The following is a 27,500-nucleotide window of genomic DNA, read 5'->3' as shown; positions in this document are numbered from 1 at the left end:
CTCTCTCTCCTCTCCCTTTTCATCCCCCCCTCTCTCTTTCTCTCTTCTCTCCTTTCTCTCTCTCTCTCTCTTCCCTCCCTCTCCATAGAAAATTTAGCGACAGGGAGAATGTCACGAGAGAGAGAGAGAGAGAGAGAGAGAGAGAATAATCAAGGTGTAGGAAGTGAAGTGGTGTGTGTGTGTGTGTGTGTGTGTGTGTGTGTGTGTGTGTGTGTGTGTGTGTGTGTGTGTGTGTGTGTGTTCAAAATGACGAGCATGTTTGAAACGCAAGGTTCAAACGAGGAAGGGAGGGAGGGAGGGAAGAGGGAAGGGAGGAGGAATGGAAGGAAGAAAGGAGGGAGGGACGGAGGGGGAAAAGGGGGAGGGGAGAGAGGGACGGAGGAGGAATGGAGGTAAGGAAGGAAGGAAGGGAGGGAGGGAGGAAGAATGGAGGGAAGGGAGGAAGAATGGAGGGAGGGAAGGAAGGAAGGAAGGAAGGCAAGAAGGAAGGGAAGGAGGGGAGGGAGGAAGGGAAGGAAGGAAGGGAGGAAGGAAGGGAGGGAGGGAGGGAGGAAGAATGGAGGGAAGGGAGGAAGGAAGGGAGGGAGGAAGGGAAGGAAGGAGGGAGGGAGGGAGGGAGAAAGGGAGGGAGTGAATCAGGGAGAGTACCATCAAAGGCAGGGCGATGTTGACCTCCCTAACTACCCAACTGGCGGTTACGGGGTCATCTGAGGTCATTTAGCCTGACCTCTCCGGCAATGAGGGGCCAGTCTAGTGATCCCCCTCGAGTGAAGTGCACGGCTTGGATACTTAACGCCTTTCCCTGACCGATTTATTCCTGATTCTGCTCCGATATTGTGTTTATATTGAAGGTACGTACGTGGCGAATACTTAACGCCTTTCCCTGACCGATTTATTCCTCCGTTACTATACCGAAAAGACATAAGAGGCAAACCAGAGTATATTAATGAGTAGTTTCGAAAATAAATCACTATGGAAAAGGTGTTAGGGAGCTTACTTTAACACCTGCACGACGGATTTACAGGTTCATATTCTTCCCCTAACACCTGTTCCGTAGCGATTAATTTTTGGAGATGGTTAGTGAGGGTAGTGTAGTGATGGATGGATGTTCCTCTCTCTCTCTCATTTCGACTTCACCTCTTCTTTCCTTCCTCTCCTCCTCTTCTCTCCTTGTCAGTCTTTCCATGCTGTTCCTTCTCACTATTTCCTGCCATGTTTGACGGAGGGTTTGGTGGGTGGGGGGAGAGCCTTCTTGCTTTCCTACCCTTACCGTCACCTTGTAGACTTAGATAGCAGAGTGACAGCCTTCTCTGTGACACGCAGCCTCGAAAGGACCACTAGGGCTGTTGCTGTACTTTCTACTCCTTCCTTCCCTTCTTCCCTCCTTCTTCCTTCCTTCCCTCTCCTCCCTCCTTCCTTCCCTCCCTCCCTCCTTCCTTCCCTCCCTTCCTCTCTCCCCCCCTCCATCTATCCATTCTTCCTTCCTCCTCCATCTTTCCTTCTATCAATCCTTCCTTCCTTCTCTCCCTCCTTCTTTCAATCCTTCCCCCCTACCTCCCTCCCTTCTTCCTTCCTTCCCTCCCTCCCTCCCTCCCTTCTTCCTTCATTCCCTCCCTCCCTTCTTCTTTCCTTCCCTCCCTCCCTCCCTCCTTCCCTCCCTTCTACCTTCCTTCCCTCCCTCCTTCCCTCCACAGCACAAACACACCAGGTACTCACCCACACCTGTTGTCCTTAATTACCCTGTCATCACACTTACCTGTCCAAAAAGAAAGGAATATTATTATTATTATTATTATTATTATTATTATTATTATTACTACTACTACTATTATTATTACTATTATCATTATCATCTTTATTATTATTATTATTATTATTATTATTATTATTATTATTACCATCATCACCACCATCATCATTACTACCGCTACTACAACTACTACCACCATCATCACCACCACCATCATCATCATCATCATCACCATCACCATCATCATCATCATCACCACCACCACCACCATCACCTCTGACCTCGTTCCCCATCCAATCATCTCCGCCAGACTAAGTTCCTTGCTGAGAGGGGTTGAGGGATAGACTAATTAGATGGCTTTAGTAGGAGGGAGGGAGGAAGGAAAGAGGGAGGGAGGAAGGGAGGAGATATACGTAAGGAGGGAGGGAAGGAAGGAAGGAAGGAAGGAAGGAAGGAAGGAAGGAAGGGAGGGAGGGAGGGAAGGAGAGAGGGGAGGGAGACTGGGTACATAGGTATGGTAGAGAGAGAGAGAGAGAGAGAGCCTATCCCATGTAATGAAGAGATTGTGTGTACATGATCAGTTCACACACACACACACACACACACACACACACAGTCACTCTCTCTCCTCCCATACAAACTCTCTCTCTCTCTCTCTCTCTCTCACGACCTTTTTAACAATACTAGATCGATACTGGCCACTGCTCATCCTATCTACCTACCTACCTTCCTACCATCCTATCCATCTGTCCACATCCTACCTACCTACCCACCTTCCTACTTACCTACCTGCCTTCCAATCTAACTACCTACCGACCTACCTACCTCCCCTCCTACCTACCTACCTACCTACGTCTTTAACTTCCAAACTACCTGGGAGGGAGGGAGGTGGGTGGGTAGGTAGGTAGGTAGGTAGGTAGGTAAGAAGGAAGGAAGGAAGAAGGATGGAAGGAAGGAGGTAGGTAGGTAGGTAAGAAGGAAGGAACGATGGAAGGTAGGTAGGTAGGTAAGATGGAAGGAAGGATGTAGGTAGGTAGGTAGGTAAGAAGGAAGGATGTAGGTAGGTAGGTAGGTAAGTAGATCAATAGTGGTGACTAGAGTACGTACATAATTCATTAGTACACACACACACACACACACACACACACACACACGAGTCTACATATACCCACCTACCTCCCTACCTACCTACAGCAATCAGATCTACTAACAATCTAATTATGCCTACTCATGTAAGTATCGTGTGTGTGTGTGTGTGTGTGTGTGTGTGTGTGTGTGTGTGTGTGTGTTTACGTTTCTCTCTCTCCCTAATCAATAATGTACTAAATTATGTACAACGTAATTGCTGTACAAATTACTCCTAACTACCTCCCCTCACACCTAACAAGAGGTGGCTCAGTGGTAAGGGTGGAGGACTGCGGACCAAAAGGACTCGAGATCAAACTCCACTAATTCTGTCTCTATATATCTATCTATGTCTATCTATCTATCTATCCGTCTATCTACCATGTGTCTATCTATTTGTGTGTCTATCTATGTCTGTCTATCTATCAGTCTGTCTGTCTATCTATCAATTCATCCATCCATCCATCTATCTATCCATCCAACCATCTATCTATCTATCTATCTATCTGTCTGTCTACTTATACAACTGTCCTCCTTGACATTTAGTACACTCTCTCTCTCTCTCTCTAATCTATCAAATTCTCTCAATTATTCATCACAGACCCTATCAACATACATCTCTCTCTCTCTCTCTCTCTCTCTCTCTCTCTCTCTCTCTCTCTCTCTCTCACACACACACACACACACACACACACACACACACACACACACACACATACACAACTAAGTAAATACACACACACACACACACACACACACATACACAACTAAGTAAATACACACACACACACACACACACACACACACAGAAGAGGACAGCAAGGTGTAATAAACAAAATAAATCACTTAGGAAAAGGTGTTAGGGAGCTTTATGCAGAGTATGGTGATATTGGAAGGATTTATGTAACACAGAAGAGGACAGTAAGGTGTAATAAACAAAATAAATCACTTAGGAAAAGGTGTTAGGGAGCTTTATGCAGAGTATGGTGATATTGGAAGGATTTATGTAACACAGAAGAGGACAGTAAGGTGTAATAAACAAAATAAATCACTTAGGAAAAGGTGTCAGGGAGCTTTATGCAGAGTATGGTGATATTGGAAGGATTTATGTAACACAGAAGAGGACAGTAAGGTGTAATAAACAAAATAAATCACTTAGGAAAAGGTGTTAGGGAGCCTTATGCAGAGTATGGTGATATTGGAAGGATTTATGTAACACAGAAGAGGACAGTAAGGTGTAATAAACAAAATAAATCACTTAGGAAAAGGTGTCAGGGAGCTTTATGCAGAGTATGGTGATATTGGAAGGATTTATGTAACACAGAAGAGGACAGTAAGGTGTAATAAACAAAATAAATCACTTAGGAAAAGGTGTTAGGGAGCTTTATGCAGAGTATGGTGATATTGGAAGGATTTATGTAACACAGAAGAGGACAGTAAGGTGTAATAAACAAAATAAATCACTTAGGAAAAGGTGTTAGGGAGCTTTATGCAGAGTATGGTGATATTGGAAGGATTTATGTAACACAGAAGAGGACAGTAAGGTGTAATAAACAAAATAAATCACTTAGGAAAAGGTGTTAGGGAGCTTTATGCAGAGTATGGTGATATTGGAAGGATTTATGTAACACAGAAGAGGACAGTAAGGTGTAATAAACAAAATAAATCACTTAGGAAAAGGTGTTAGGGAGCTTTATGCAGAGTATGGTGATATTGGAAGGATTTATGTAACACAGAAGAGGACAGTAAGGTGTAATAAACAAAATAAATCACTTAGGAAAAGGTGTTAGGGAGCTTTATGCAGAGTATGGTGATATTGGAAGGATTTATGTAACACAGAAGAGGACAGTAAGGTGTAATAAACAAAATAAATCACTTAGGAAAAGGTGTTAGGGAGCTTTATGCAGAGTATGGTGATATTGGAAGGATTTATGTAACACAGAAGAGGACAGTAAGGTGTAATAAACAAAATAAATCACTTAGGAAAAGGTGTTAGGGAGCTTTATGCAGAGTATGGTGATATTGGAAGTATTTATGTAACACAGAAGAGGACAGTAAGGTGTAATAAACAAAATAAATCACTTAGGAAAAGGTGTTAGGGAGCTTTATGCAGAGTTTGGTGATATTGGAAGGATTTATGTAACACAGAAGAGGACAGCAAGGTGTAATAAACAAAATAAATCACTTAGGAAAAGGTGTTAGGAAGCTTTATGCAGAGTATGGTGATATTGGAAGGATTTATGTAACACAGAAGAGAACAGTAAGGTGTAATAAACAAAATAAATCACTTAGGAAAAGGTGTTAGGGAGCTTTATGCAGAGTATGGTGATATTGGAAGGATTTATGTAACACAGAAGAGGACAGTAAGGTGTAATAAACAAAATAAATCACTTAGGAAAAGGTGTTAGGGAGCTTTATGCAGAGTATGGTGATATTGGAAGGATTTATGTAACACAGAAGAGGACAGTAAGGTGTAATAAACAAAATAAATCACTTAGGAAAAGGTGTTAGGGAGCTTAATGCAGAGTATGGTGATATTGGAAGGATTTATGTAACACAGAAGAGGACAGTAAGGTGTAATAAACAAAATAAATCACTTAGGAAAAGGTGTTAGGGAGCTTTATGCAGAGTATGGTGATACTGGAAGGATTTATGTAACACAGAAGAGGACAGTATGGTGTAATAAACAAAATAAATCACTTAGGAAAAGGTGTTAGGGAGCTTTATGCAGAGTATGGTGATATTGGAAGGATTTATGTAACACAGAAGAGGACAGTAAGGTGTAATAAACAAAATAAATCACTTAGGAACAGGTGTTAGGAAGCTTTTAATGGTGTAATCTTATCTATGTTGACACTGATAGATAAAATAAACTGGTCTTGCTATCTATTGCCCTAATCATGCAATATTATGATTGATGATGATGATGATGATGATGAGGAGGAGGAGGAGGAGGAGGAAGAGGAGGAGGAGGCAGAGGAGGAGGAGGGTGGTGGTGATGACAATGATGATGATGATGATGAAGAGGAGGAGGAAGATGAGGAGGAGGAGGAGGAGGAGGAAGAGGAGGAGGAGGAGGCAAAGGAGGAGGAGGGTGATGATGATGATGATGATGATGATGACAAGGAGGAGGAGGAGGATAATGATGATGATGAGGAGGATTATAAGGAGGAGGAGGGTGGTGGTGATGATGATGATGATTTAGGACACAGAGGAATCTAAATGGGCTGCCAATTGTGATCTTCTAGCCTACTATTGCGTGGCCATCTTTGGAAGGATCGACTATGGGTGATCGGTTTTCGGTTCAGCAGCCTCTGTTTAGCTGGGAAAACTTGACCCGACACAAAACGCTGCCCTACGCACTGCCCTGGCCACATCTTGTCCTACCCCTGTGCTGTCCTTGTAGGCAGAGAGTGGTGCCCCTCCTCTAGTCATCTGCCATCGCCACCATTCCATCCAACACTCCTTCTGCCACCACCCTCTGCCGGTGCTCTTGGAGGAGGCGGGTGTCGCTTTGTCTCACCCTGCCTGGCCTGTGAGGTCCTGCCAGCCACTCTTGATGAGGGCTGTCTGGGCGTACAGGTCCCTCTCACCGCCACCACCACACCGTCAGCCCCCCAGTGCCCCCAAGACCACCTTGGGGGGACCTCTCGCCTCTTGTATCACTCTGCCTGATGGAGACTTTTGACAAATCTTGCAATGGACATCTTGCAGCAGCCTTGTACAGTGAGTTGTTGGACACAGTGTATGCAAGATACTTTGAAGTGTTTACTGATGGTTGGCACACCACAACACCCTCTGCATCCATCGCAACAATCTACCTAGTTTACCTCCCGCTCTGTCAAACATGGTGCTTGGACGCCCTCCATGACAGTGTCACGTCAGAACATTTTGCCATCTTCAAGGCCTTGGCACATCTCCCACCCCAGAAGGTGGTCAAACACACTGACTGTCTGGCAGCGCTGCACCTTACTGTGTCCCCCAAGGCAGGTTCAGCGAGACATCTCTATGGGATCCAGACCTTGCTCAGACAACCTCTCCAGGGGCATTGTGTGCTTCACCTTCACTGGACACCATCTCATGTGGGCATCAGGGGCAATGAGGGTGTTGACAGAGCTGCAAGGATGGCTATGACCTCAGCAGGTATGGAGGCTCTCCTGCTTCAAGGGGCAACCTTTAGCAGGCTTCTGACAGTTGCTAGTGGGAAGGCCTGGGACTTGGTGGCAGCAGATCCCCCCTCCTCCATCCTAGGGGCTTACCGTACACTCCTCTTGTCACCCTTGGGCCTGTGCAGCCTCTCGTGTCTTGGACGTGGCACTCAGCACACTGCACACTGGACACATCAGCCTGGCATCCCATCTCCACCGCCTACACCTGGCGCTGGACCCACACTGCCAGTGGACCAGGGAGCTCGAGGAAACAATAGCATACTTTTGGCTACACTGTCCAAGATTTCCCTCCATGTGCGCAGAATTGAGGGATCGTGTGTGTGTCTTAGGTGTACAAGACTTCACCTGCCAGTACTCATCAAAGGTGTGTGTCTGAGCCATCCCCCTAAGGCACACACACACACACACACACACACACACACACACACACACACACACACAGGCTCGGAGGTGTGTGTCTTCTTACGGAGGTCCAGGTAACTGCATCACATCTACCTAAGACATCTCTCTCTCTCTCTCTTTTAAGCAAGGAAGAAGGAACCCAAGGCTGAGCCCGCACACCGTTCCTTCCAAGAAAAAAACAAAAACAATACAAGAGAGAGCCAAATTCAAGATGCGTTCATTCTGAGATGCCTGGACACACTGCGTTTGAAAGACTGGAGATCATAGGAAGCAGGAAATACAGACAGAGGGAGACAGTTCCAGAGTTGACCTGTTGCATAAACGAAGGACTGGGAGTATTAGTTAACTTACCCCCCCACCTACACTGGAGGTCATAGGAAGCAGGAAATACAGACAGAGGGAGACAGTTCCAGAGTTGACCTGTTGCATAAACGAAGGACTGGGAGTATTAGTTAACTTACCCCCCCACCTACACTGGAGGTCATAGGAAGCAGGAAATACAGACAGAGGGAGACAGTTCCAGAGTTGACCTGTTGCATAAATGAAGGACTGGGAGTATTAGTTAACTTACCCCCCTACCTACCTACCTACACTGGAGGTCATAGGAAGCAGGAAATACAGACAGAGGGAGACAGTTCCAGAGTTGACCTGTTGCATAAACGAAGGACTGGGAGTATTAGTTAACTTACCCCCCCACCTACACTGGAGGTCATAGGAAGCAGGAAATACAGACAGAGGGAGACAGTTCCAGAGTTGACCTGTTGCATAAATGAAGGACTGGGAGTATTAGTTAACTTACCCCCCTACCTACCTACCTACACTGGAGGTCATAGGAAGCAGGAAATACAGACAGAGGGAGACAGTTCCAGAGTTGACCTGTTGCATAAACGAAGGACTGGGAGTATTAGTTAACTTACCCCCCTACCTACCTACCTACCTACACTGGAGGTCATAGGAAGCAGGAAATACAGACAGAGGGAGACAGTTCCAGAGTTGACCTGTTGCATAAACGAAGGACTGGGAGTAACAGTTAACTCTTGCAATACACGCCATGTAGGTAGATATGTATGTATGTGGGTGAGGTTGGATGCGATGGAATTGGAAAATGAGAGTGCATTTAAGTACTTGGGTAGTGTGATGAGTACGGAGGGAAGTTTGGAGAGTGAGAGAGTTTGGGAGAGTGTGTAAGAAACGGAATCTACAGGTGAATGTAGGGAAGAGTAAAGTGATGGTCTTTGAGAGAGGTGAAGTCAGTGAATGTACAGCGAGGTTGGATGGTGAGGAATTGGAAAATGTGAGTACGTTTAAGTACTTGGGTAGTGTGATGAGTAAGGATGGAGGTTTGGAGGGTGAAGTGCTTGAAAGGGTACAGCAGGGAAGAAAGGTTGCTGGTTCTTTGAAAGCAGTGATAAGAAACAGGGAAGTGAGCATGGAAGTGAAAAAGTTACTACATGACAGAAGGAAGTGAAGGTGAAGAGGACATGGTGGCCAGGGAGAGGGAGCGGCCTAGGCTGCTGAAGGAGGAAATGAGGGCGAGAGGACGACAGGGGACGAGGAGAAGTGACGAGGAAGTGGGTGGTATAAGGAAATGAGGGCGAGAGGACGACAGGGGACGAGGAGAAGTGAGGAGGAAGTGGGTGGTATGAGGAAATAAGGGCGAGAGGACGACAGGGGACGAGGAGAAGTGACGAGGATGAAATAAGGGCGAGAGAATGACAGGGGACGAGGAGAAGTGACGAGGAAGTGGGTGGTATGAGGAAATGAGGGCGAGAGGACGACAGGGGATGAGGAGAAGTGAGGAGGAAGGGGGTGAAGCGTTGTGTAAGGTGCGAACATGAAGGGTATAGGAGGGAGGGGGGAGTGAGATGGGGGGGGGGCAGTCAAATGGTGGGTGACAGAGCAACTTGGAGGCGTTTTGTCTGTGGCCACCCTTTGCGGGATTAGGGCGTTGGGCTATAGATAGATAGATATTTGTAGATAGATAGATAGAAAACGGAATAAACTATCTTTTAATAACACTCCACAAAAAGATATTATTTATGTTTATATGAGAGACTGACAAGGAGAGTGAGTGAGTGGAGGGGCAGACCAAGGATGAGATGGAGGGATGGACTGGGGAGAGACTGACAAGGAGAGTATGTGAGTGAGGTGGAGGGGGAGATGAAGTTAAGTGGAGAGTGCATTGAGGGTGACAGAGAGACAGACAGACATATAGATAGATAGACAGACAGAGAGAAAGATAGAGACAGATAGATAGACAGACAGACAGCTAGATAGACAGACAGACAGACAGATAGATAGACAGAGAAATAGACAGACAGAGAGACAGATAGACAGACAGACAGATAGATAGACAGAGAAATAGACAGACAGAGAGATAGATAGACAGACAGACAGATAGATAGACAAGCGTACCTCTGGATGGTGAGTGGTTCATGAGGATGGCTAAGGGACATTCATCGTCTTCTAAGATATATTCCTTGTGTGGCGTCATCATCCCTCCACTACCACCATAGCCATCACCACTACTGCCACCACCACTGCCTGTCACCGCCTGTAAGAGAGGAGACATCATCATCATCATCATCACCACCATCATCATTATTATTGTTATCATTACCATCATCATCTTCATCATCATTATTATCATCATCATCACTGCCATAACCACAACCACTAACATCATCACTATCATTATTATTATTATTATTATCATCATCATCATCACCATCATCATTATTATTATCAGACAGGGAGGGGGAGGCCAAGGATGAGATGGAGGGATGGAGTGGAGAGGTATATGAGAGAGGGGGGTGTGAGTTGGGAGCAGGGCAGTGAAATGGCGAGGAACAGGGTGACGTGGAGGCGATTTGTTTGTGGCCACCCCATATGGGATTAAGGCATCTGGCAATAGATAGACAGATTATTATCATCATCATCACCACAATCATAATAATCATCACTGTCATCATCATCATCATCACCATCACCATCACTACCATCATTGTCATTATCATCATCACAATCATCATCATCATCATCACCACCATCATCATCACTATAATCATCATCACCGTAGCCATCACCACTACTGCCAAATAAATCACTTAGGAAAAGGTGTCAGGGAGCTCAACTGACTGGCGTACCATCTTACCCACCACGTACACAGTCCTTCAAAAATAAATCACTACGGAACAGGTGTTAGGGAGCTTCCTTACCCGAACAGCAACCACTACAACACATAATCCTGCCCTTCCTAAATCCACCCTCTTCCTCCTCCATCTAATCTTCAGTAATCCCCAGTAATCCCAGTTTAAATCCGGCTATCTTGCTCTCTTGAAAGCAATCCCACTTTCCCCTCCCCCTCTCTCTCTCTCTCTTCTATCTTATCTATTGCAATCCCTCATTATCTAACTGTCACAATCCTTCCTTCTTCGTGCAAAATCTGATATTCTTACTATCTTCCATAATATCCTCATACTATCCTTCTATAATAGTAATAATAATAATAATAATAATAATAACAAGTGATAATAATAATAATAACAATAAGAATAATAACTGATAATAATAAGTAATAATAATAATAATAATAATATTAATAATAATAATAATAATAATATTAATCTATCCATCATCCAATCCTGTGTTGCCCCATGAGGAGCGTAGGAGGCCGGGGCTAGGCAAGTTGGTGCTGACATTTAAGATGAGAGTGACCAGTCTCACTCATCCCTGAGTGGCATTACATGAGCAATCAACCCCAACCACCCCTTGGATATAAACCTGCACCGGCTCAATAATAATAATAATAATAATAATTTGTGAGGGAGATAAGCTGATCTAAAAGAATGGGGAAGGTAGGTGCCTCAGATAATTGGATGGGTGAAGTGTTACAGGTGGGTAAGGCCTGTGAGACGGAGAGTAGATGGCAATGGTGTTGAGGAGGAGTGAGGCGGGTGATATAGTACTAATCTCTGCCGTGGTAAGAGAAGCCGATACCTCTCTAACGAGGCTGCCTCCTAAGGTGGAGCGAAGGGGCAGTCAAGGAGGTAGTGAAGGAGAGGCCATTTGTCATTATCAAGACAGTGGGACAGGGTGCAGGGTTTGACCCAGTCATTTGGGAGAAACAGGGGCAGCCAAGTCACAGTCAGCGTTGGCGGACTATGAGTGAGTTGGGAAGGTGAGGATGACGAGCAAGAGGCATATAGTTTGTGGCCGGGTGTGCCAAGTGGCAGTGGCATCCCTCCACCACTCCAGCTTCATGGTCTGCATGGGTGAGGCACGAGATGGCTGGTGGACCTCACGTTTCATGCAGGAGGGGTTAGGCCCCAGGGGGAGCGTGATGTTGGGGAGAGTGGCAGCGGGGCAAGTGGCAGCATTGGCTCTCTTGTTGCCAGCAATACCTACATGGCCGGGCAGCCAGTGCAAGAAAACCTCCCCACCACAGTGAGTGACAGAGTCAGCCATGGCTGTGAATGAGGTCAGAAGGTGCACACCGTCAGTGATGGACCGTGCTCGTAGACCGTACAGAGACGAGAGTGAGTCGGTATGGATGACTATGCACCAACGTTGGTGTAGGTGTGCGTGTCTGAGAGCGCCAACAATGGCGACCAGCTCTGTCTCGTACACGGAGGTCCCGTGGGGGGAGTCCCCAGGTCCCAACACAGCCTTCACTGAACAATGCAGCCGACCCCTCAGCAGTGACACAGCCATCGGCAACAAAGTATTCCACGGTCCCTGGGACCCAGAGAGACGAGATTCCCTGGAGGCCATCCTGACGGAGAAGGGTGGGCAGAGATGCTCTGGCACAGGCTTTGGAGGGTGCGAGACACTGGATCGCAGGGGCAGCCACGGAGGGGAGGGAACGTAATTAGCATCAGGGAGGTCAGGCCCGCCCTGAAAGGCATCAGTGACGTTGAGACTGCGGATGATGTTCATGGTGGAGTGTGGCCAGTCCTTTCTTGGGTGAGGGTTGGGAGGCCTGGCAAGGGTGTGCTGCAGGAGCATGGAGACGGGCAGCTGTGGCCTAAGTCTGCAAAGTTGGGGCAACTGCTGTTGACTGACTCCAGATCCTGTGCTGTAGGGCAGGGCAGCCACTTTCTACCCTCAGGTTCTTGAGTCGCGGCCAAACAGCAGCTCGCAGCATCACACGTACTGCTGTATTTTGTTGACTTCAAGGGAGGGCGCTTGCACCCCAGAAAGCCCTACAAGACAGATGGCACTGTCATCCACAAGGGAACGTAAGGCGGGTGAGTACAAAGTCCTAAGGACACAATAGGAGGCACCAAGGCTGCGGCGTGAGAGGGCCTTGAGCACTGAGATCCTTGGGGAGGCTCTCTTCCATAGGCACCTGACGTGGGTGGAGAAAGACATGTGACTGCCATTCCACACCCCCAAGTACTGATAACTGCAAACAAAGTCAAGCTGATGGACCCCAAGGTGGAGAGGATGTGCGGGGGGACGTATGCCAAACGGCAGACATTTGGTCTTCTCAAGACTCAAGGCGGGTTAGAGCAGTCAGGGCATGACGATAGCAGTCACTATGGGAGAACACACGGGCGAGATCGTCAGCATAGCACAGCAGGGTGATGCCCCTGCCGAAGCTGATCGACAGCAGATCCTCAACAAGTCTGTTGAACAAGAGAGGACTGAGCACACTGCCTTGAGGAGTGCCGTTCACATGTGGGCAGGAGGGAGACAGCCGAACATGACAGCAGACCCTGGCAGAATGGCCAACAAAAGTTTCAAATCCAGGAGAGGGGTCAGCCACACACACCTCTCCCTGCAAGATCTGCCAAGATTGCATCAGGGTTTGCTAACTCAAAGGCCTTCTCAGGATCAAGGTAGACAGCCATTCCCCTGCCATTTCTCAGCTCACCCAGAAAAGAGGCAAGGCACAGCAGGGCACCTCTGCCTGGGAGGAAAGGAAAGAGCCGAGGGTGCAACGAGCCTAATTTCCAGGTGAGTCGAGAAGGACTGCCTTTCAGCTGTCTTGGCCATGCAGCTGAGGGCTGTAGGTGGCACAGCACCAGGCTGGCGTGGCTTGGGGCTGGGGTGGATGATGGCAGTCTTCCATGACCCAGGGAGGCGTCCCTCCACCCACCAGTGATTAACAAGACTAAGGATGCCAGACTTGCCCATCTGTCCCAGTCCTGCAAGGAGGGAGGAGGTCAGGCTGTCTGTGCCCGGGGCTGTATGTCTCCTGCCGTGGAAGGCCTCGTTCAGTTCCCTAAAGATAGATAGATAGATAGATAACAGCTTGGTGTGGCAGGCTGCATCCACTGCAGTCCCTCCTCAGGTCCTCGAGGCAAACCTGCACATCCCAGACCACCTGGGGAAGGTTAGTGGGTGAGGTCCTCATGGCTAAAGTAGCAGCCAGGCGGTTAGCCTCACGTGCAGGATCAGGATGAGAAGGGGGTCTGGGAGGCGGTTACCTGAGATGCACCTGATCTTCATCCTCATCTCCTTTAGTGGGGAGTGTAAATCAAGTGATCTGCACCATCTTATCCACGCCTCATCCCAAATACACCAGTTTTATTGTGACACATGATGCACTACGGCAGTCTGGTATTTCCTGGTGATGGAGGAGGGCCGTCTCCAGTGCGCCTTGCAAGCAGCATTTAGCCTATGACTCAGCTGGCGGACTCTCTCATCAAAGAACCAGTGGTCTCTGACAGAAGAGACAGTGGGTGTGGTGACAGGGGTACTGACTGCAGCAGCGCGGTAGAGGACAAGGGCGACATACTCTGCATGACCATCAAGGGAAAGGGAGGGGACAGGCATTTCCAAGGTGGGCCTCAACAGCCTCCTCGTACTTGTGCCTGCAAGCCCTGCACAGGTCCCAATGGCATGGCGGTGGCAGTGGGGGTGGAATGGTCACCACTTGCAGTTGTGTCACTGTGGCGAGGTGCTCACTGGTGAGGAAGGGATGGAGGGACCACACAGATGTACCGGCAAGAGTAGAGGAGACGAGTGTGAGGTCCAGATGACCTCATCTCACATGAGTTGGCTCATTGGGGTCAATGAGCAGGGAAACGTCCACAGTTTCCTCAAGAGTGATGGTGAGATGCTGCCCTGCCTCGCTGGTAGGTAGGGGCGTGGAGAGGCTAGGGTGGTGGGGCGTTCAGGCCCTCCCAATTAGCGTGGTTCAGCAGCAGTAAGGGCCAGAACCTCCCTGGGATCAAGAGTGCTACCGTGGCTCCTGTACATGTTGATGTTATGGGAGGCAGTGGACAGTTGCAGAACAACACCTGCACCTCACCCCCTCTCTCCACATGATACAGGTGGGGTGAATTCAACACAGGGGATGTAATCCTTCACCAGGCTAGCACATCCCTGTGTAATACCCTGCATCTGGGAAAGACAGTGACACTTAAAACACCCAAGTCTAAAAATGGAGTCCCGGGGAAGTAGCGTCTCCTGCAGGGGGATATGAACACCCTCTCTGGCCGTCACCCCTTGGAGGTGGGGAGTTTGCTCCAAGCCCCTAAGCTTTCAAAAGGCTTGGCCTTGTTAACGGTGTGAAAATAATATTCATCTGACTGGTATAATGTAATGCAATATATGACATAACATTATGGTTAAAGAAAATGGATCAATCAATCCATCAATCAATCAGTTCCGCTGCAAGACTCAGAGGGGCGGCAGAAATTGAGGCTGATTTGGAGACTGAGGGGTGTCCTCCTGGGGGAGATGGAGGGCATGCCACTCTGCCTCCACTGCAGCCGTGGTGGGCATGAGCCCTGGTGAGGCGGTTGGATGTGGCAGCAGTTGAGGCAGTGGGAGAGGTGAGTGAGGCTGGGAACTGGTGCCAGGGGCTATGCCGCGGGGGCGGAGTGGTGGGCAGGGGCCGGGTGTCCAGTGGTCAGCCCGGGGCGTCCCCCATGATCTGCACCACTGACAATGCAATCTCCCACCACAGCATCCAAGCTCCCCCAAACTGAAAACAACCTGCGGTGACACTGAGTTGAGGCGAGTGTCAGGAGGCGGAGGAAGCGTAGGAGCAGAAGTTGTGGGCTGAGTGGGGGGAGGGAGGGAGATGTGGCTGAGGTGGGAGGGCGTCCAATATTGGTGGGGGAGGAGGCGGGGCCGCTGCCTTCTTCTGGGACTCCAAGATGGAAGTTCCTGGGGCAGCAGGGGCATCAGACACACACTGTTGCTCCTGAACCAGCTTACCTGATGCTGGTGACCAGAGCTACCCTGGATGGCCACCTTCGATGCCATGCACAGGGCCTGCCAGCACAGTTTGGGCAGCAGGCAACAACTGTCTCCCCAGCCTTGAATTTGGTGAGGCAGACATCTGTGTTGTCATTCCCACTGCACCTGCCACACACGACAGGACAACTGCAATTTGTCGTGTGATGGCCGTGGCGGTGACACCGGAAGCACCGCAGGGGTTCTGGGGTAAAGAGGCGTAGGTGGTAGGTGCCCCACTTGCCCAGATGGAGCTCTGGTGGGAGAGGGCCATGAAGAGTGATAACCACCTGATGAGTTTCCTCCTGACTTCTCCCCCTCTGACAGTGGACACCTGCCACACCTGATGGTGCTGCAGAATGAGTTCTGGGTCCCTGGTGAGTGGGAAGGCCATCACAACCGCTGTGGTGGTTTTGTTGCCTGGTGCTGTCTCAAGGAGTCTGATGTCTTGTCGAGGGCAGCAGCTTGCAGGAGGCAGTAGGATTGTTCCTCCAGTGGCACGGTGACGCAGCATCCGTCCTTCCCCAAACTGCTGGAGCATTTTAGCCCCGGCAGAGTCTTCTCCACAGCTATCACTGCATCACAGCTCATATCGTAACCCTGCTGAACAGGGATACAAAAGGCCGGGTAAGGGGAAGCAGGTGGAGGGCGAGCTGCAACAGCTACCAAAGGGCAGGACACTGGGGGAGCCCTCCAGGGGGTCACAGTGCTGGGTGCAGGGGTTTCCCTGCCTTGCACTCGTAGGGTGTCTGCCCTTCCTCCGAACTAGGGTGCAGCCCTTGCTGTCAATGGAGGCAGGAGCAGTATTGTTCTGGCCAGAAGTGCCTGGGATGAGTTCAGGGGTGTCACATCCAGCTGCTCATGTATACCGGCAGATCTGGAGGGGCGGTGGGCAGGGGTGGTGGTGGCAGAAGTAGCAGGAGTTGGTGTGGAGAAAGAGCATTGGTCACAACCTGGATCATAGGAGGGGGAAACCGTGGGGAAGGAATCCAGGCTGGAGGAGGAGGCTGCCTTTCCTGCTTAGCACCAGATGAACAGATGTTGACGGCGTGAGCACAAGCCTTGGAGGAAGTGGTGGCGGCAGAGGCAGTGTTGGCAGGTGTCGACCCATGAGGCTTGGTGAGGGTGGCAGGGCAGGGCTTTGGACGAGTGATGTTGGGGACGAGGGACGGCCGAGAGGGCCAAGAATTCTGAGACACCTGCATGGCTAAAGGCACACAGGTGAGGGGAGGGGAGGCCAAATCCCTACAGTCACGAGGGCCTATCCTGCCTGCCGTCTAAAGGTGCTGCCCGAGACCCGTCACTGCCCTGTGAGTCACTTCCCTATACTACCACAGCCACCCTCACTGCCTCCTATAACCAGGCCACTAAGGACCCCCTTCATGGCAGTGCCCTAACAGCAGCCCTTCAGGGTTCACCATAGCACCACAGACAGGGACACGACTGTGACCAGCAGCGTCCTTATCATCATCATCATCATCATCATCATCACCATCATCATCATCATCACCATCATCATCATCATCACCATCATCACCATCATCATCATCACCATCATCATCATCATCATCACCATCATCATCATCATCATCATCATCTTTATCATCACCATCATCATCACCATCATCACCATCATCATCATCATCATCATCATCACCATCATCATCATCATCATCACCATCATCATCATCATCATCATCATCATCATCACCATCATCATCATCATCATCATCATCATCATCATCACCATCATCATCATCATCATCATCACCATCATCATCATCTTTATCATCACCATCATCATCATCATCATCATCATCTTTATCATCACCATCATCATCATCATCCTTATCATCATCATCCTTATCATCATCATCATCATCATCATCATCATCATCATCACCACCATCATCATCATCATCATCATCATCACCATCATCATCATCATCATCATCATCTTTATCATCACCATCATCATCATCACCATCATCATCATCACCATCATCATCCTTATCATCATCCTCATCACCATCATCATCATTATCATCATCATCATCATCATCATCCTTATCATCATCATCATCATCATCATCATCATCATCATCATCGGGACCTCCTTTCCCACCCTAGGGCAGGGTGAGGAGTAGCAATGTCCAGACAGCCCAAGTTTGCTCAATCCAATGGGCCACACTTCCATTCACTCACCATTCAAGCCCCTGGAATCCTGGCTCTATCTGATACACCAAAAACATTCACCACGTTCTGTAGCTTCACATAAACGTATCCGATAGAGTCAATGGGCCACACTTCCATTCACTCATCATTCAAGCCCCTGGAATCCTGGCTCTATCTGATACACCAAAAACATTCACCACGTTCTGTAGCTTCACATAAACACACACACACACACACTATACAAACACCCTCCCCACACACACACACACCCTCCCTCCCTCCCTGTAAGTCAATCCTCTCACATCCATCCCATAAAAAAAAGAACTACATGAAGTGAGTGGATGATACTGAGGAATGGGGAGGGAGAAGGGCAGTCACTGGACCCAAATTGTACCTGGACAAGACAGTAGTTGTTTGGGTCCTCCTTGTAGAGTCCGTACTTGTCCAGCATCTCCCCTACCACAGAGAGAGCGTTGTCTCGTACAGATAAGAGGAGAGTTTTGTAGGGAACGTCAGGCCGGAGTGATTCACCATAGATCTGAAATAACGTGTGTATTATTATCCATCCCTCCATCATCCAATCCTGTGTTGCCCCATGAGGAGCGTAGGAGGCCGGGGCTAGGCAAGTTGGTGCTGACATTTAAGATGAGAGTGACCAGCCTCACTCATCCCTGAGTGGCATTACATGAGCAATCAACCCCAACCATCCCTTGGATATAAACCTGCACCGGCTCAGTCCAATTGGAGCGCCTTAATTACCCACTAAACCACCAGGTGCCATAATTTGGTGATATGGTTACCACCCAGCATAGTAAATGGTTTCCTGTACACCAGGAAACCATTTGGCTTGTCACTCAGTGTAGAGTCACCCACAGGCAGAAGGAAGAGGAAAGAATGAAGGAAAGAAAGACAGAAGAGGGAGTGTAAAGTCACCCACAGGCAGAAGGAAGAGGAAAGAATGAAGGAAAGACAGACAGAAGAGGGAGTGTAAAGTGACCCACAGGCAGAAGGAAGAGGAAAGAATGAAGGAAAGAAAGACAGAAGAGGGAGTGTAAAGTCACCCACAGGCAGAAGGAAGAGGAAAGAATGAAGGAAAGAAAGACAGAAGTGGGAGTGTAAAGTCACCCACAGGCAGAAGGAAGAGGAAAGAATGAAGGAAAGAAAGACAGAAGAGGGAGTGTAAAGTCACCCACAGGCAGAAGGAAGAGGAAAGAATGAAGGAAAGAAAGACAGAAGAGGGAGTGTAAAGTCACCCACAGGCAGAAGGAAGAGGAAAGAATGAAGGAAAGAAAGACAGAAGAGGGAGTGTAAAGTGACCCACAGGCAGAAGGAAGAGGAAAGAATGAAGGAAAGAAAGACAGAAGAGGGAGTGTAAAGTGACCCACAGGCAGAAGGAAGAAGAAAGAATGAAGGAAAGAAAGACAGAAGAGAATGGAAGGAAAGAAGGATGGAGAGGTATTAGTATTATTATTATTATTATTATCATTATTTGAGAGGAGCCTCTGGAGTCACCACTACCCTTCCTTCATCATTCTTCACACACTGCTCACTTGTCACATCCTGACTATCCCTCTTCACCTGACCTGCCACCCTAAATATATTTTTCCTTTCCCCATGATTTAGGTTATCAAGTAATTGTCTCTGTGACTCAGACTCTGCCCTGTATACCTCTCTCCTAGCCCTACACTGGGCAGCCAAATATTCCTCTTTGCTACCACCCTTCTTCCATGCCCAGAGAAGCCTTCTTTTCTCCTTAATTGCAGCTTCTACACCCTCATCCCACCACCAAGTTACTTTATGTCTTGGTGGTCCTCTTGTCCAGCCACACACTGTATTCATAGCTCTGAAGAGGTTGTTCTTGAGGGCTCTGTACTGTTCATTAACGCCTCTGTCTACAGCTCCCTGTTCAGCCACCACTCTCCTCAACTCGCTATAGCAGGCATCCCTTACTACTTGGTTTTCCAGCTACCATATTCTCCTCCTAGGTACACAAGTCCTCTTTTTATCCCTCACTCTCTTAGCACCATGTCTATCTATCTATCTCCTTCCACCTTCGCTCTCCACCACCTGGGCACTCACCTTCAGCGTACCGCCTGTGTCCGGGCCGCCATCTTTGCTCCGGAACTGCTGTAGCTTCTTCTCCAGCTTCTGAGCTCGTCGACGCCTCATCACCGCCTCAGGGTTGCTGATGCTGCGCGTGAAGCTCGTTTCAGGAAGCTCTATGGGGTCGGAAGAGGAGAGGGGTTAGTTATCTATCTATCTATCTATTGCCGGACGCCTCAATCCTGCAAGGGGTGGCCACAAACAAATCGCCTCCATGTCACCCTGTCCCCCGCCATTTCACTGCCCTGCTCCCAGCTCACACCCCCCTCTCTCATATACCTCTCCACTCCATCCCTCCATCTCATCCTTGACCTCCCCCTCCCTCTCCCCCCTCCACCTCATTCACATACACTCCCCTCATCAGTCTCTCACCCTCCATCCTCTCCACATGGCCAAACCACCTCAGTGTGTTTCTCCTAACGCTTCCTATCACATCCACATCCACACCACAACACTCCTTCACTTCCTCATTTGTCAGTCTGTCTCTCCATGTAACTCCACATCCACACCACAACGCTCCTTCACTTCCTCATTTGTCAGTCTGTCTCTCCATGTAACTCCACATCCACACCACAACACTCCTTCACTTCCTCATTTGTCAGCCTGTCTCTCCATGTAACTCCACATCCACACCACAACACTCCTTCACTTCCTCATTTGTCAGCCTGTCTCTCCATGTAACTCCACATCCACACCACAACACTCCTTCACTTCCTCATTTGTCAGCCTGTCTCTCCATGTAACTCCACATCCACACCACAACACTCCTTCACTTCCTCATTTGTCAGTCTGTCTCTCCATGTAACTCCACATCCACACCACAACACTCCTTCACTTCCTCATTTGTCAGTCTGTCTCTCCATGTAACTTCACATCCACACCACAACACTCCTTCACTTCCTCATTTGTCAGTCTGTCTCTCCATGTAACTCCACATCCACACCACAACACTCCTTCACTTCCTCATTTGTCAGTCTGTCTCTCCATGTAACTCCACATCCACACCACAACACTCCTTCACTTCCTCATTTGTCAGTCTGTCTCTCCATGTAACTCCACATCCACACCACAACACTCCTTCACTTCCTCATTTGTCAGTCTGTCTCTCCATGTAACTCCACATCCACACCACAACACTCCTTCACTTCCTCATTTGTCAGTCTGTCTCTCCATGTAACTCCACATCCACACCACAACACTCCTTCACTTCCTCATTTGTCAGTCTGTCTCTCCATGTAACTCCACATCCACACCACAACACTCCTTCACTTCCTCATTTGTCAGTCTGTCTCTCCATGTAACTCCACATCCACACCACAACACTCCTTCACTTCCTCATTTGTCAGTCTGTCTCTCCATGTAACTCCACATCCACACCACAACACTCCTTCACTTCCTCATTTGTCAGTCTGTCTCTCCATGTAACTCCACATCCACACCACAACACTCCTTCACTTCCTCATTTGTCAGTCTGTCTCTCCATGTAACTCCACATCCACACCACAACACTCCTTCACTTCCTCATTTGTCAGTCTGTCTCTCCATGTAACTCCACATCCACACCACAACACTCCTTCACTTCCTCATTTGTCAGTCTGTCTCTCCATGTAACTCCACATCCACACCACAACACTCCTTCACTTCCTCATTTGTCAGTCTGTCTCTCCATGTAACTCCACATCCACACCACAACACTCCTTCACTTCCTCATTTGTCAGTCTGTCTCTCCATGTAACTCCACATCCACACCACAACACTCCTTCACTTCCTCATTTGTCAGTCTGTCTCTCCATGTAACTCCACATCCACACCACAACACTCCTTCACTTCCTCATTTGTCAGTCTGTCTCTCCATGTAACTCCACATCCACACCACAACACTCCTTCACTTCCTCATTTGTCAGTCTGTCTCTCCATGTAACTCCACATCCACACCACAACACTCCTTCACTTCCTCATTTGTCAGTCTGTCTCTCCATGTAACTCCACATCCACACCACAACACTCCTTCACTTCCTCATTTGTCAGTCTGTCTCTCCATGTAACTCCACATCCACACCACAACACTCCTTCACTTCCTCATTTGTCAGTCTGTCTCTCCATGTAACTCCACATCCACACCACAACACTCCTTCACTTCCTCATTTGTCAGTCTGTCTCTCCATGTAACTCCACATCCACACCACAACACTCCTTCACTTCCTCATTTGTCAGTCTGTCTCTCCATGTAACTCCACATCCACACCACAACACTCCTTCACTTCCTCATTTGTCAGTCTGTCTCTCCATGTAACTCCACATCCACACCACAACACTCCTTCACTTCCTCATTTGTCAGTCTGTCTCTCCATGTAACTCCACATCCACACCACAACACTCCTTCACTTCCTCATTTGTCAGTCTGTCTCTCCATGTAACTCCACATCCACACCACAACACTCCTTCACTTCCTCATTTGTCAGTCTGTCTCTCCATGTAACTCCACATCCACACCACAACACTCCTTCACTTCCTCATTTGTCAGTCTGTCTCTCCATGTAACTCCACATCCACACCACAACACTCCTTCACTTCCTCATTTGTCAGTCTGTCTCTCCATGTAACTCCACATCCACACCACAACACTCCTTCACTTCCTCATTTGTCAGTCTGTCTCTCCATGTAACTCCACATCCACACCACAACACTCCTTCACTTCCTCATTTGTCAGTCTGTCTCTCCATGTAACTCCACATCCACACCACAACACTCCTTCACTTCCTCATTTGTCAGTCTGTCTCTCCATGTAACTCCACATCCACACCACAACACTCCTTCACTTCCTCATTTGTCAGTCTGTCTCTCCATGTAACTCCACATCCACACCACAACACTCCTTCACTTCCTCATTTGTCAGCCTGTCTCTCCATGTAACTCCACATCCACACCACAACACTCCTTCACTTCCTCATTTGTCAGTCTGTCTCTCCATGTAACTCCACATCCACACCACAACACTCCTTCACTTCCTCATTTGTCAGTCTGTCTCTCCATGTAACTCCACATCCACACCACAACACTCCTTCACTTCCTCATTTGTCAGCCTGTCTCTCCATGTAACTCCACATCCACACCACAACACTCCTTCACTTCCTCATTTGTCAGCCTGTCTCTCCATGTAACTCCACATCCACACCACAACACTCCTTCACTTCCTCATTTGTCAGCCTGTCTCTCCATGTAACTCCACAGGCTCCTCTCAAATAACTCATTTCCACTGCTCTCACTCTTGACATGTGTTCCTCCCTCCAACACACACACACACACACACACACACACACACACTGACACACACACACACAATCAATGTCATTTCAACAACACATCACAAACATTATAAATAAAACAACACCAAGACTCAACGCCTTGAGGTCACTTGCCCATACAACATTCGGACACAACAAAGAAACCACCACCACAGTATACAAACAATCTATACAACCACCACCACAGTCTACAAACCACCACCACCACCACCACCACAGTATACAAACAATATATACCTTCAGTGATAAATTATGCAAGGCCTGCCTGGGCTTCTAACCTCACCAAAACACACTACAACACCCTACATACCACACTAAAACACACTACAACACCCTACAGACCAAGGTCCTTATCACAGGCTGCACAGCTACTACACCCACAGACCACCTACATCAAGAAACCAAAGTCCTCAAAGTCAAGGATCACCTAGACATGAGAGGCACCCAGTTTCTTGCTGCTGCCTCCACAAACCCACAACACATTACAGTACATGGCAGCACATCCACACACAAACCCACACCATCCACTACAGTACATGGCAGCACATCCACACACAAACCCACACCATCCACTACAGTACATGGCAGCACATCCACACACAAACCCATAACACACTACAGTACATGGCAGCACATCCACACACAAACCCACACCATCCACTACAGTACATGGCAGCACATCCACACACACCAAGGAACATCAAAACAACACCCAGCACACGATTCATTCATTCATTCACTCATTGCCAGACGCCATGTATCCCAGACGGGGTGGCCAAGGGCTTAGAGTTAATTGTTTTACAGGGAGGGGCACTAATCCTCCACCAACCCCACTTGACACGTAGGGATGCCAACAGCATCTGGTGTTCCCAGGCGGTCACCCATCCAAGTACTAACCAGACCCAACGTTGCTTAACTTCGCTGATCGGACGGGAAGCGGTGTACTCAACGTGGTATGGCACGATACCATACACAAATACTGTCATCTCTCCCCCCCTCGCCCACCTCAGACCAGCTTCCAGAAGCATATCCACACTCAGATCACTCGCCGCTCCATTCAGTCACTTAAAGACAACACACAGCTGCATGCACGGCCTGCTGACATCCACCCTTCTGAATCCTATCTCCCTGCATGCACGGCCTGCTGACATCCACCCTTCTGAATCCTATCTCCCTGCATGCACGGCCTCCTGATATCCACCCTTCTGAATACTATCTCCCTGCATGCACGGCCTCCTGATATCCACCCTTCTGAATACTATCTCCCTCGTGAGGACAGGGTCCACCTGGCCAGGCTGAGATGTGGGCACCATCCAGCCCTCTTGAGTTACCAGAAGAGGCTGGATGACTCCATCGCTGATGCCTGTCTAGGATGCAACACAGCACCCCATACTATTAAGCACATTATGCAAGACTGCATTGCACACAATCTGCAACACAGCACCACATACTATTAAGCACATTATGCAAGACTGCATTGCACACAATCTGCAACACAGCACCACATACTATTAAGCACATTATGCAAGACTGCATTGCACACAATCACCTACGCCAACAACACAACATACACTCCTTGAGAGCTCTGTGGGAAAGCCCGGTCTCGGCCGTGGCCTTCCTTAGGGACTCGGGGCTGTTCGGCCACACTGCCTAGAACACCACCAGCGTCCACCAACCTGTGTACAGTTTCTCGGCCACTGACGAGTCCACCTCATTGGCATCGTTGGCTCGTCTCAGCTTCTCCTGCTTCTTGAGTTCCTTCTTCTCGCGCTTGGACAGTTTACGCTGGAAGGGCTGGGAGTGGTCCTTGATGGGCAGGGGTGTGGTGGGGTGTGGCGGCAGCGTGTGCACCATGGGGTGAGTCTGAAATAAAAAGCGGTGTTAAATGGGTTGCGTGGTCGTCATCCACTCACTTGATGTAGTGCAGCCTACTTCTTCCTGCACCTTTATCATTCTGTGTCTGTCCTCCTCTCTTCCTATTTCTCCCCATCATCCACTCACTTGATGTAGTGCTGCCTACTTCTTCCTTAGCCTTTATCATTCTTTTTCTGTGTCTGTCCTCCTCTCTTCCTATTTCTCACCATCATCCACTCACTTGATGTAGTGCTGCCTACTTCTTCCTTAGCCTTTATCATTCTTTTTCTGTGCCTGCCCTCCTCTCTTCCTATTTCTCACCACCATCCACTCACTTGATGTAGTGCTGCCTACTTCTTCCTTCACCTTTATCATTCTTTTTCTGTCTGTCCTCCTCTCTTCCTATTTCTCACCACCATCCACTCACTTGATGTAGTGCTGCCTACTTCTTCCTTCACCTTTATCATTCTTTTTCTGTCTGTCCTCCTCTCTTCCTATTTCTCACCACCATCCACTCACTTGATGTAGTGCTGCCTACTTCTTCCTTCACCTTTATCATTCTTTTTCTGTCTGTCCTCCTCTCTTCCTATTTCTCACCACCATCCACTCACTTGATGTAGTGCTGCCTACTTCTACCTTTACCTTTATCATTCTTTTTCTGTGCCTGCCCTCCTCTCTTCCTATTTCTCACCATCATCCACTCACTTGATGTAGTGCTGCCTACTTCTTCCTTAGCCTTTATCATTCTTTTTCTGTCTGTCCTCCTCTCTTCCTATTTCTCACCATCATCCACTCACTTGATGTAGTGCTGCCTACTTCTTCCTTAGCCTTTATCATTCTTTTTCTGTGCCTGCCCTCCTCTCTTCCTATTTCTCACCACCATCCACTCACTGGATGTAGTGCTGCCTACTTCTTCCTTCACCTTTATCATTCTTTTTCTGTCTGTCCTCCTCTCTTCCTATTTCTCACCATCATCCACTCACTTGATGTAGTGCTGCCTACTTCTTCCTTAGCCTTTATCATTCTTTTTCTGTCTGTCCTCCTCTCTTCCTATTTCTCACCACCATCCACTCACTTGATGTAGTGCTATGTGTCCCCCTCTCTTCCTATCATTTGTATGGTAAAACTGACAGCCTAACCTTTTCACTATTCTCCACATCAGAAAATAAATCACTAGGAAAGTGGTGTTAAGGGACAAAGAGGATGGAGAGTGAGAGACTGATGAGGAGAGTGTATGTGAGTGAGGTGGAGGGGGGGGAGAGGGAGGGGGAGGCCAAGGATGAGATGGAGGGATGGGGTGGAGAGGTATATGAGAGAGGGGGGTGTGAGCTGGGAGCAGGGCAGTGAAATGACAGGGGACAGGGTGACATGGAGGCGATTTGTTTGTGGCCACCCCTAACTGGATTAAGGCATCTGGCAATAGAGAAAATAAATAAAGAAAGAAAAGGTGTTAGGGGATACTGAGAGAGAGAAATGTGTCTGTTTCCCTCATCAGAGAAACACACACACACACACACACACACACCTGATGAGAGTTACAGCAAATCCACAAAACTTTATATTATTTCTCTCTCTCTCCCTCTCTCTCTCTCTCTCTTTCTCTCTCTCTCTCTCTCTCCGTACTCCCCACCCTTCTCTTCCTCCCTCCTTCATTCCCTCCTCTCTCTCTCTCCTCTTTCCTCTCCCTCCATCCCTACCTCCTATTCCTTCCTTCTTAACCCTAATTCTCTCTCTCTCTCTCTTTCTCCCTCCCTCCCTCTCATCTTTCTCTCTCTCTCTCCCTATCTATCTATCTATCTATCTATTCCACACATACACAACTCAGCAACCTTTTTCTTGCCCTCTCTCTCCTTCAAACATTTCCTCCCCTTCCTACCTCTCTCTCTCTCTCTCAATAATATCTATCTATCTATCTATTGCCAGACGCCTCAATCCCGTTTGGGGTGGCCACAAACAAATCGCCTCCAAGTCGCCCTGTCCCCCGCCATTTCACTGCCCTGCTCCCAACTCACACACCCCTCTCTCATATACCTCTCCACTCCTCAAAACAGTACACCTCTCTCTCTCTCCTTCCCATCTCTCTCTCTCTCTCTCTCTCTCTCTCTCTCACACACACATTCCTTCCTTCCCCCTCTTTCGTTTCCTTCCTTCCCTTCCTCTTCCCCCCTAACTCTCTCTCTCTCTCTCTCTCTCCCCCTATCTATCTATCAATCTATCTATTCCACACATACACAACACTGTTCCTTCCTCCCTTCCATCTCTCTCTCTCTCTCTCTCTCTCTCAGTAACGTAACTCCACACATATACAACTCAACACTGTTCCTTCCTCCCTCTCTCTTTCTCTCTCCCTCCCTCCCTCCCTTCTCTCTCTCCCTCCCTTCCCTCTCTCCCTCCCTCCCTTTCTCTCTCACCTCATGATTCAGG

General features: G+C 48.4%; 1 protein-coding gene and 1 non-coding gene across 2 annotated transcripts in view; both read right to left on the bottom strand.

Moving 5' to 3' along the window:
• Positions 1-27,500, bottom strand: part of cno (adherens junction formation factor afadin) — a 284,268-nt gene that overhangs the window by 205,659 nt on the left and 51,109 nt on the right. The window contains exons 3-7 of the mRNA XM_080280060.1: positions 27,488-27,500; positions 24,899-25,085; positions 19,894-20,033; positions 18,198-18,352; positions 9,862-9,974 (exon numbers count right to left, since the gene is read on the bottom strand). The exon at positions 27,488-27,500 is cut by the window's right edge and continues 112 nt beyond it. Coding sequence (XP_080136186.1) covers positions 9,862-9,974; positions 18,198-18,352; positions 19,894-20,033; positions 24,899-25,085; positions 27,488-27,500 — 608 coding nt within the window. The remainder of the gene's footprint in view (positions 1-9,861; positions 9,975-18,197; positions 18,353-19,893; positions 20,034-24,898; positions 25,086-27,487) is intronic.
• LOC145410037 (5S ribosomal RNA) lies at positions 24,071-24,190 on the bottom strand. Its single transcript, XR_013899213.1, has one exon. It is a non-coding gene; the product is annotated as a 5S ribosomal RNA (ribosomal RNA).

Source organism: Coenobita brevimanus, chromosome 9 (genome assembly GCF_032717465.1).
Source record: "Coenobita brevimanus isolate Jiangsu-jjx chromosome 9, ASM3271746v2, whole genome shotgun sequence".
NCBI classification, from domain to species: Eukaryota; Metazoa; Arthropoda; class Malacostraca; order Decapoda; family Coenobitidae; genus Coenobita; species Coenobita brevimanus.
The sequence above is the reverse complement of the archived record's forward strand: the minus strand, read 5'-3'. Positions and strand labels throughout refer to the sequence as shown.